The sequence below is a fragment of the Vicugna pacos genome, chromosome 24 (assembly GCF_048564905.1).
Source record: "Vicugna pacos chromosome 24, VicPac4, whole genome shotgun sequence".
Classification (NCBI taxonomy): Eukaryota; Metazoa; Chordata; class Mammalia; order Artiodactyla; family Camelidae; genus Vicugna; species Vicugna pacos.
Genome location: NC_133010.1, coordinates 5,704,794 through 5,716,760, shown reverse-complemented (window position 1 = coordinate 5,716,760; position 11,967 = coordinate 5,704,794). Strand labels below are relative to the sequence as shown.

At 37.0% G+C, this 11,967-nt stretch overlaps 1 protein-coding gene across 2 annotated transcripts; it reads right to left on the bottom strand.

Moving 5' to 3' along the window:
• Nucleotides 1-343: 343 nt before the first annotated feature.
• Nucleotides 344-10,316, bottom strand: SYT4 (synaptotagmin 4). 2 transcript variants are annotated; one of them, XM_006219266.4, is made up of 4 exons: nucleotides 10,080-10,316; nucleotides 6,364-7,178; nucleotides 4,549-4,669; nucleotides 344-3,062 (listed from the first exon to the last, which is right to left on the bottom strand). In XM_006219266.4, the coding sequence occupies exons 1-4, from the start codon at nucleotides 10,111-10,113 to the stop codon at nucleotides 2,755-2,757; spliced, it is 1,278 nt and encodes a 425-aa protein (XP_006219328.1). In that variant the 5' UTR covers nucleotides 10,114-10,316; the 3' UTR covers nucleotides 344-2,754. The 2 variants fall into 2 exon arrangements, with proteins under 2 accessions (XP_006219328.1, XP_015107564.1); XM_015252078.3 differs by having other exon boundaries at nucleotides 4,549-4,666; nucleotides 10,080-10,227.
• Between the last annotated feature and the right edge of the window lie 1,651 nt (nucleotides 10,317-11,967).

Genomic DNA, 11,967 nt, shown 5'->3' with positions numbered 1-11,967 from the left:
CTTTTGAGAATCTAGCAGAACTGATAAGGGCGCCTTAAGGAGAGTGGCCTGGCATAGAGGGAAGAGTGAGGTATACAATGAAATCCTTTCACATACCATCCACATGTACTTGAATCAACTGTCAAAGCTCCTTGTGTAACTCAGGCTTTGCTTCCAAATAATAGGGGTAATATTACCTGTCCCAGATGACTCTTACGAGGATTAAGCAAAATACAATACGTGCAAGATCTTGGTGATGAGTCATTACATCCCCTAATCTACACCAGATGATCTATTAGGGCAATTTGGGAGCTCAGAAAGCAATAGGAGAATCCACTGGTAGAAAACTTTGAGTTGAAATGGGTTGGGCAAAAGCAGCAATTTATTCATGTCTTACAAATATGATCTTACAAACATCATACAGAGCTGGCACGAGAGAACAGACACCATCTCATACACCATGCTTCCTTCCAAATCACTTCTAATAAGTTACAACATCAGAACAAGTCAGTTACTGAGGGACACAATTCTTCAAACATGGATTCCTCCCCATCAGTGTGGTTAGATTGGTCGGTCTGACAAACAATCAATTTACATGTTTAATACACTGCAGAATCTGTAACAGAATTCAAGGCATTCACATTGATATTGTCACACAGTATAAAACAGGACAATTTCCAGAAGACGATGTCCCTGCTTGTTTCAGGTCCTTTCTAGTTTTTATTCTTTCTTAAGAGAGTTGCAAATAGTTTTACTCAACTTTTCACACAGAAAAAACACTTCAAGTTTTAAAAACTAACAACTATTTACAAATTGGTTATTGTAATTTTTTAAGCATGTGTTGTTGATTTTGTGGTTCCACGTAAAATCACCCTCGTTTGACAACATACTTTGCTTGACACCATCATTAACTTCTGGCAACTGTGAAAGATGCTGAAGGGTTGAGTCCTCACAACTTCTCAGACCTCCAAAATATATTACAGTCCATGGCCCATGAAAGCAAATGTACATACACAAAAGGCCATTTCACTTCCCCAAACCATACACTGACTACAATTCATTTTATGTTCCTTTAACAGAAATGTTGAGTGGTTCAAGATGCTGTCAGGTGACTCTGTGATGGTATGAAGACAATGATTGGGGAATATTCTTGTTTAATCCCCAAATTATCTTAAAATACCAAAAAGAAAAAAAAGAGGTTGATTTCAATCTTGGTATACAGAATGTAAAACGTTTTCTTTACACTAGGCATAGTCATAAAAAACGTGTATAAGTTGTTCTGAAAATGCATTGTCATAGATTTTACAAACACTGTGATATCAAACACATTCTCAAAAATCACTAAAGCACTGACACAAAACCTGACTCAAAATGTAATATTTTCTGTAGACTTTATTTCTAACTTGCATACTTAAAATTCTACTGTACCCGAGTTCCATTCATACTTTTCTAAAACAAAAATACAGTGACATTAACTCAAGTTCATTCTTTCCAAATAATCACAGGGTGCTACTTTATTCTAAGAGTTCTTAATGAATTTCAGAGCCCTGGCACTGGAAAGCAGTACAAGACACAAGTCTATAAACTGGTCCACAGACAACAGCTCAAGACAAATTAGCTTAGAAAAGATAGTGAAACATACTTTGTTGTGCTCATTTGACAGCCTAAATATATTATGTATGAACATATGTAAAGTATATTAGGCTTGCCACGTAACTATTCTTTATTAGTTTGTTGGTTTAAGGAACATTTTCTATCCAGCAATGGTTACTTCACAACTTTTTTTTTTCCTTCATTTCTTTTCAAATGGTAGCTGAGTCCTTGCTTGGGGAGAACAGTCAAAATGAAGACTTGGTTACCCATGCCCTCTCTTTTGTTCAAGGGATAACCTTGAATGTGCACTTGCATACTATACGTATTTCCTATAACAAAACTGCATTGCTCACTGGATTCCTAGCTGAAATTTATTTCTTTACCCACTAACTAACACAATAACGTCACAAAATTATATAGGGCTTTCTTGGGCCACAGACAGTGAGTAATTCGAGAGCGTGGTTCTTATGCGAGATTATACTTTACATTTTGACTCACATGTAACCTTAGGGGGGAAAAATCATAACTCAACCACAGTGTTCTCAACTCAGCCCTTTGATAGAATTATTTCTCATCTTGTTCACTGTCCTTTTGCAATAAACCTAAGTTAACCCTCTTATGATATAACTGTGTCAGATAATTAAAAACCAAAGAGAAACAAATATACTTTTATATGCAGGACAACCATTTGCACATGACAGAATTAATAAAACAACTAGATTACATTTCTTTAATATCTTTGGATTTAAAGAAAAACTGATTTCCCCACCTGAAGAACAATGAATCAATTTTCATAAGAGAAGCCATGCTTTTCATTCCTAAATCCTAACAATCACACTGATTTCCAGTGACATGTTCCAATGAGATCATCATTTTCTAAATCACGTTCATAACTTGAGATTGTGAAGCAGTATCCACAGAATGCTTGACTACTTGATATCACTGGTAACCTGCAGAGCAAACTGACCATCTTATGAAAACTTATCCAACTTTTCTAAGAAAGGGAAAATTATCATGATACACATTTGCAGTTACTTCCTGCTCCGATCATTCAATCCATTGCTAACAAAAGAAAGCTTGGTTTTACAAGCTTGCAATCACGTATCAGAAAAAAGAAAAAAGAAAGAAAACTTTTCCTTGCTTAGCAATTTCATGAAGTTCCAACTCATCACGGCTAAGATGCTAACCATCACAGAGAACGTGCCACTTGGCGATCTGTCTCCTGGGATAGTCGCAGATCTCTTTCCAGTGCTCTCCGCCGGTTCCCTCTGCTGCTGCTCCCAGGACCAACCGCCCGATGACTTCATTTCGGGATCCCCTTTCAGAATCCAAAACCAGAAATTCAACACTTATCTCTTCAAGACCCTCGCAAGGAATATCAAAGACAAACAGTTCATTAAACACTGCATTGGGGGTGCATTTCTTCACATGAGTCTTCTTTTTGGAGATTCTTTTTTTGGCATGGTACAGGTTCACTTTGACGTAGGGATCTGCAACGGTAAACAACAGACACTGCATTGACAGGAGCTGACTGGAAAGCTGATCTGAAAATGACAGCGCCCTTAGAGATTACAGCATACCAATCAAACGTGATTGTCGTGAAAACAAATCTGAACTAAGTGAAACTATGGATAAAGCTTGGCTTCTCGATTGTCCATAAACTGAAAATAAGTAAGAATGCACAACAGAGGAGAAAATTCTTAACCAGAGGATGGAGAAGACCTGTAATGGCAGGATGAAGAGATGACATAAAGGGGAGAAAACAAGAATGTTCTAATGACCCATTCTGCTTACTAATAACTCATCCCAGAGAAGGAAATAGAAGAGGAGAAAAATGTTACACAACATCTAACCTTACTGAGTGGTATGACTTTGAATAAGCCTCTCTACCTCCTGAATTTGGACTCCCTTCTCTTTTGAATGGGTGACTTCACAATGGCAATGTCTTTCTGTGTTTCTTTAATCACCTGCTGTATTTGTTTCCTGTTACCCATTGTTCGCCTGCCCCATGTCACCCGTATGGTGAGGATCTTAGGATTATGCTACTTTGTCATACATTTAATTATACTATTTTGTTGTCTTTTTCTTGTTGCATGATTTCATTTTAAGGCCATGTTTTCAACTTCCATGATCTAATAATAAGCTACGACTAGCAGCAGCCCTGGGTGTCATTTAATGAAATACACATTTCTAGTCCTCACAGTCCTCCTCGGGGTAATTATTATTATGTCCAGTTTGTGTAACATTTAAGAAAGGATACCCAAGGTTACTATGATAAGAAATGAAACAGTTGCGGGGGTGAGGGTATAGCTCCAGTGGTAGAGCACATGCTTAGCATGCACAAGGTCCTGGGTTCAAGATCCAGTACCTCCTCTAAAAGTAAATAAGTAAATCTAATTACCTCCCCCCTAAAATACACACTTAAAAAAAAAAGAGGAAAGTCTGAAAAATAAAACAGAAATAAAACAGTTAGGATTTGAACACAGGTCATTTTAACCCATAGGTCATGCATTTTCATTGTGCTATACGACAAGTATTTTATTTTTTATTTTTATTTTTGTAAAAATTAGTCACAAACTAAAAGCTAATTCTTAAAGCAGATACATAAGGAGTTAAAGGAAAGGTAACACAAATACTACAAGTGTAAGGGTAAGTAAGCTCATTTAAAATACTAAAATTAAGAACTTTTCCCAAACCTTAATTTTATATCCATCGCTGTGTTTTTGGCAATGGCCTCACCTCTGCATTTATCATTGCTTTCTGCTCCAACCCCATTCAATCAGACATCTACAGTGTACTAGCTTTGGCTTGGAACTTATAACTATGTAGCTTTCTTCTTTTAGCTAATGTCACTGTCTCATGCTATTATTCCCAAAACGAGAAACAGAATAGCAACCACATCACTTGTGATTGTCAATAAAGGGTAAGACCAAAATCATAGTCCAAAACCAGACTGTTTTTCAAAAGCATTCTTACCTGAAAGTCCAGACACATCAGATTTAGGCAGATGCCGTGCTTTTAAAACCACCACAGTGAGAGTATTTGTAGTGGACTGATAGCAGAGAGAGATCAGTAACTCGCCCCGTCCTGAAGACTTCTGAACAAAGAAAGATGTAGTATAAATATTTTAAATTATACTTTACTTTTTAAATTTACACTTATATCTGTGTTTCTAAAGCAGTATAATAGCCGGGTTATCTAAATATAATTTTCCTATTTATTTTTTACTATAATATGCTAAAGAATCAAAGAGTAACTGAAAGCTTTTGTGAAATACCATCACATCCCAAAAACAACTGCCTGCCATCTTGTGGTCTTTTTAGGTACTACAGAACGTTAAAACTTGTTAACGAGTTAGCCACACCCATTACTAGAAATGTTCTAAAAGGATATTTAGAATACAGCTTACACAGAGGTATTTTTAGCTTTTGCTTTTTAGTTAAATAACTTTTTGAAGTTTTCAATAGTAATAAAAGTTATTTAATCATCTGAGTGTATCTGTATATGGCAAAGTGACTCATGTTAAGTTTGATTCGATTTCAAATTCTTTAGCAGAGACATTGAAATTTGAATTCAGAAAAACTGAAATTTTCTGTGATCCCCACCATTCCTTTGTCCCAGAGGGCTGATGGAGTTAAAATTCTCTACCCCTACCCCCAGCCAAAGTCCTCCTTTAATACAAGGAATGAATTAAGTATTGGGGAGAATTGACTCAATTTATAATGCTTTGTCTTTGAACAGCATCATAGGATTATTCTTCGCATGATACTTAGATCTCATTTTCACTTTAATATTAGATAAGATGACCAAGAACTCAAAGTAGAAGTTGTAACTGAAAAGTAACAAAAAGTGCACTTGGGTCTTGGTTCTAACTAAGAATGCTGGCTAGCCAGAGCTCCTAAAAATTCAATATATATTTATATAAAAAGCTGACACAGGGTAACTGTGTGAATGAGCACTTCAAAGAGAGTAAGACTTGGGAACTGATCTTCATTCCCACTGTGCCACTAAGCAAGCTGGCGCCTCAAACTACTTAGTATTTGTAAATCTTGACTTTCATTAATTTCAACAGACAAAGGGAATTATGGTATTCTATAAAATCATGCCTTATAGATACAAGTTATTCTGAAATACCACAACTGGAGTCAAATGAGTTCTGTTTTTAAAGTAAAAATACAGTTAAATTCAATTAACTGATGTCTTATCACTTTCTAATAATCCCAGAACTACCCAAGTAGCATAACTACAAAGCAGTCTCCTTTCCTGTTATACAACCTAGTGGTGGACATTTATAATTCAAAGTGATGTGATGTCTCCTCGCTTAAAAGCAATTTTATGAAAAGTCAATGAATACAATTTCAAATACTAAGGATGAACTGCCTTAACTTGCAATTTCAATTTCAAATTCAGTTAGGCTGACATTGAAGCTTATTTTTTAACTTGCTGATGAGTAAGAAATATTTGTCTCCATTTTAGTTTAAGTGGCATTCTTAGTAAAAATAGTTGTGATAGGAATTAAGAAAAATACTTATATAAATGATGTTTAAATAAATCCATAAAGGATTTCTATTTATTTTATATCGTTTAGAAGCTTTGAGAATTTCAGTTGTGGGTTAAATTTTCTTTCATCTACTCTATCCCCATGCCCCCCATTTGATTAAGATTAATAATAGTTAAATATGGAAAATATTACATATATAAAACCTCATTTTAATCAAAAAAAACCATAGATACAAAAAAGCTATAGAAAAGATTGTTTATAAATATGTTAAACACTAAAAAATGAATTACCCTAACGTTTCTCTTGATAATTTCTCTGTTCATTAACATTTTTCCACCAGTTAATTCAATTCCTGCGAGAGGAATAAGGACTTCTCCAATGATATCATCCCTTGAAAACCTGTCAAAACTCAAGATGGTGAAATGCAAGGCCAGCTCTTGGATCTGGGTGTAGGGGATCCCATAGAATGTGAAGGTCTCATCAAAAGCTGGGTCCAAGGTCTTTCTCAGAACTCTGGTTTTCACTTTGTGCTTCTTCTCTGGGAGAATCGTCATTTTGATGTAAGGGTCAGAGGTCATCGACTGCTCGTCCATGGCCGGCAAGCCGCGGGCTTCCTTGATATTTACCATGAATGCTTTCTTCTCAAAGTTGTACTCTAAGGAGAAGACGAGGGCGCCCAGCTTCTCTTGCTTCTCATCTGACGCAAGAGAAGTGCTGGACTTTAAACTATCAGGGGAAACTGCCTCTTTTTCACCTTCTGAAGAGAGCTTTGGGGTCACATTCTCCAAATCAGAAGGGCTGCCAGCTTTGAGGTTTGTTTTGGGAAAATTTCCATTTAGATCTCTCTTCTCAAGGTCAAGATGCAGTGAATTCTTTGGCGCAGCTGGTGTATTCTTTACTTCATTTTTCTCATCTGCTCCAAACTTCTTTTTGCTGTTTAGGTTTTCGGGGTAAATGTCAACTCCCTTTAGCACATGCACAAACTTATACGGAGGAGTCTTGTTAGACTTGGATGATTTTCTCTGACAGCAGATCCATGCAAACAGAGAGACTGTGAAGACCAGGCCGAACGCACTGAAGATCCCCACCACCGTGGGGATTTCATCTGAAAAATCAAATTACCAATTACATGCATTAAAGGGACAGAGTTGGAGACAGCCCATTGGAAAAGCACCCTAGAGCTGGCAGTTGCTGTAGGCTGCACAGATTGAATTGCTTTCCAACTGTTCTGGGTGAGTTATGTACCTATTTCACATCACTTTCAAGAATAAACACATATGTCACACATAGAAAATAAATACGGTATGATAGAAAGTCCTGCCCTGTAGTAGTTTTCCATGAATAAAACGAAAGCCTGGGTCAGAGACGGAAGGATGCTAAATGACCCTGACCTACCTTTGTTTTCTCAAATAACGTGAGTCAACTACAGCATGATGGATAAGTACTAATTTCATTATATTTTCACTGACATTTTGAGGCTTTCCAGAAGCATCAATTCTTACTGACTACAGAAACTCTAAATGCTTATTCTTCCAATACTGAAGAGATTCTGTATTCTTAGTGGTTCTTTATTTACCTAGGATTCAAGTAGCAAACACCTAGGTGCTCAGCTTCAGATAATTTTAAAAGATGATGGAATATTATCTGCCATTGTCATAAACTCATTAGTAATTTCCATCTGAATCATGGAACAGTGGTCAAAGAAAGGTACACATACTAGGGAAAAAAAGACCAAAAAAAGGTAAACAATGGGATATTAATATTATACAACTTGTAACACTACAGACTCATATACTGACCCAAAATTCTTTGAACAAACACAAAGTACAAATTAATTACCTAAGAAGGATAAAAAACAAACAATGGTTACAAATGAATTATTGCTCCTTAACGTGTAATAAAAAGAGTGAGTAGAGATAATTTAGAATTCAATTTTATCCATAATTGATTTTTTTTTCTAGCTCATTTCCACATGGCAAATGGGAATCAAATTGAAATTGGCATCCTTTCCTTGAATAAGGGCCCATTAAGTTATTGATATTAGGTGACACTGATTATGCATGAAGCTTATCATGTTCCATAAGTAAGCATATTTCTCCAACAAATAATTTGTAACACTAATTGAAAGCAGTATTACTGTATCTGGTCACAGTGCCTCAAGTGAGTCAGTGTTTAATAAAGCCAAAGTGAATGTAACTAATGTAATAATATCAGCATTTAGCGCCATTCCAATCTATTTTTATCCCAAATAGTGAATAATAAAGTTAAAAGTCCCTGTCAGGAAGGGGTTAAGGCTTGTTTAACTCACCCGGGGAGAAGGATCTTTTGTTACTTCCCTTCCCATCCCCCATAAGCTTCTGCCTATCTTTTTAATGACCACAAAACTGAACTCAAAGAATATAAGATTAAGAAATTACAAATAAGAGCAGAAATGACAAAGAAGATAAAAAAAAAAGCAAACAAAACAACATTTAAAGAGTCTGTAGTTTAATTATGTCAAGAAACTGGATTGTGTCAAGATGAAAAATAAACCTTTAAATGCCCCAAATGGAAAAAACAGTGAATGCTACAGAAAAAGAAAGAGGTGAGCACTAAAGATCACCAGCTAAACTTAGTACCAGCTTTTCAGTTTTCCCTTCTACCCGTAAGTCTTTGTTGGTAGGAAAAAATTAAAACAAAACAAAACAAAAAAAAACGGAAAACAAAAAACAAACTCCTGGACTCTCTAGTCATTCAAGGCCAGGAAGCAAAGGCAGTCATGGGCTAAGGCAATAAAGCAATTTGTTGGCCAGCGCAAGAAAAACAATACAAAGAATAGAAAATGTATATTTTTCCTACATAGACTGATGGCTTACACTAGAACGTACTTTTCACTAGCACCATCTCTGAAAATTCCTCCATATTCAAAGATACATATCACAACAATATAAACTCAGTCATTTAAATGGAAAGCTGCGAAAGGAACTCATTTCTGAATATCACAAATTGTCACTATTTAATATTTATGTCAAATAATCAAATGTTCAATGTAACGTGGAAAGGCTCCCCTACTCTCTCTGCATTCTCAAGCCTAAGCTTTTGAGAGAAACAGCTCAGTCATTTCACTCAGTTTAATAACAAACTTTTATAAATTCCCTGATTTTTCTGAATACGTGTAAAGTAAAACTCTGATCTTGTGCTTTTGATACATAATGGGACCTTAAAATAGGACTTGTCTGTTTGAAAAGGAGTATCTGATTTTATTTACTAAAAGGGAGAAGGAGAGCAATGGTGCCAAAAATTTGGTGTGGGAAAAAGGAAATTGAACAGGAAAATTTGAGTTCTAATTATAGTTTCCAGTAGCTTTTAACTAACTGAACTGCAACACTTTCCTCATTTCTCTGGACTCCAATTTGGTTGTCTCACCTGTGAAATGGAATGGGCTGAGATAATTCATCTCGAGTATCACTTTAATCCTAGCATCATAGGAGTCTGTGTCTCACTAGCAACATATTTCAAGGATACAAGAAAAACGTAGCAGAGAAAGAAAGAAAAAAAAAACTATAGTACACTCTGCAATAAAATATGCACCGTAAATGCCCAATATTCAAGTTATTTTATACCAAAAATCAAACCCTTATGTAATAACAGAAACATGTGGCTTCCCCTAATAGGTTAAATACAGATGGACGTACAAATGAAAATCCCCCACTGAATTAATGGAACCAGCACGCAAACAGATCTCTTTTCCTTTACTTAGCACGTGCTGCCATTTACAGAGCTACATGAATGATTGGGAACTTCTTGCATGTCAAATCGCCTAGCAGAAGGCAATTTTAAGGAGAAGGAGACCAAGGAAGGGAGAAGCCACAGAGACAAGCCACGATTGTCTGTTTCCTTTCAGATTAACTACCTCGGAAACGTATGTTCAACATCCCGCTGAAACACACGCACACACCAACACACACACACCCCACTCCGGAATATTCAAGAACAACCGCAGTTAGAAGTTGAATAACTTGCTTACCGAATTCTTCCCGGCTGCTAGCGATCGGAGCCATTTTTTGCTGCGTGCTCTGTCCAAGGTGCTGAACGGAAAACTCCCCGGCTCGGTTCACTTGCCTGGGTCTGAGGCGCCGGCTTTTCCGAGCGCTGAAAACAGCAGCGCAGAGCTCAGGGGACTTACGCCTGGAACGGGGAGGAGGCAGAGAGGGAGGTCCGCTCGCCCTCGCACAGTGATTTGCTACCTCTGTTCCTGTTTTGGCTCTTCAGAGAAGCTCGTCTCGGAGACTCTAGACGTGGCTGGAACCCGAATTGACGCAATCTTGACGCTACAGGGTTGAAATCAGCGCCTGCCTCCCTTCCCTCCTCCTTCTAAGCCTCTCTTCTCTCTTCCTTCTTCCTCCCTCCCTTCCCTCCTGAGGATTCAACATACATTCATCAATTATTTTAACTGTCGGACCACTGGAGATTAGTTCGTTATTCTGTGGGGGCTCAGAGGCACATGGAGATGAGCCCCGAAATTCATGGCTGACAGGTCCTAATATAAAATTTCCTTATCACCTCGATCAGTAAAAATGTGTCTGTGTTATCAGAATAATGCAGTTTACAGAGGTGGTTTAAGGGAAGAGTGAAATGTCTGCATCAATGATCCATTGCAAATGTTAAACTGTATATTCTTGCTTCCTAAATTTTTCTCTGATGTATTATACCTATGTTAGAAAAAAAGAATTCACTGTGCATTGATCCATTCGAAATAACATAGCAGTTTTGCCGTTATTATCACCTGTTTTCTAGTAAGTTATTATTTTAAACATTTCGCTGATACTGTTGCTCCATCTGTCAGCCCTCTTTCCTTTAATACCTGACGTTTGACCAGTTAAAGTACTTAGGAACAGACGGGAATAATCTCTTCTGTATTCAGACTCACTCTCACTTGTGACTTTTGCATATAATGAGACTGTTTTTGGAACGACATTTCTGGTTAAAAGTCCTGACTTCTAATAGGTCTGTGCAAAATAGTTTCAAGAATCATATCAAAATCTAAAATGACATTGATAAATGTTTATTTTCAGAGAAAAACATGTTTTTCTGAACTGATGATATGCCCAGGGTTTAGGAACTGGGGAAATACGGTGTCAGATTTTGATTAACTTTTACCTAAAAAAATGTGCTTTTTTTTTTTTTTTTTTTTTGCCAAGGACAGGGGGAGTTGTTTTTTGTTTTTTTTTTTCTAGTAGAGGTGCTGAAAATTGAACCCAGGACCTTGTGCATGCTAGGCATGCGCTCTACCTCTAAGCTATACCCTCCCCGCTTAAAGAGTGTGCCTTTTAAATACAAATGTTGAGCAATTTTCCAAAGAAGATAACTCAGGCTGTAACTCCAACTGTCAATTATTGCTTAACAAATAATTCATTTGCTCTGGAGCAGAGTGAGCAAATGACATTCAGTGTGTGCTGGTGGGGTGGGGGAGGAGTGGGTACCGGGTGAGACTCAGAAAGCTGCTGTGCAAGTGACGGGTCCCTGCACATTTGCAAGCAGCTGTTCTGAGTGTCAGGACTGTGTCTGGGGAGAAATTGGGTTCAGTCTTTTGCATCATGGAAAATTTTATAAACCTAGGTTGTTTTTCTTTCCTTTTCTACTCCCACATACTTGGCATTTTAACATTCTTCTAACAGATTCTTTTTTACCTTATATCTTCCTGCCATGAAAACATACAAACTAACTGTATTAAAAATTTCCATTGGCCAAATCTGTGTTTTGTGTCCTCATCTAGCAATTTCATTCAGACTACTTACTTCCTGGCTATGCTTGCACCTGGTGGGATTGTCCCTAGAAATAAACTTTCATTAAATGAAAAGACAGCGGCATTTACTTGTGATACATATCACAGGTAAACAATGTAGATGGTGTGA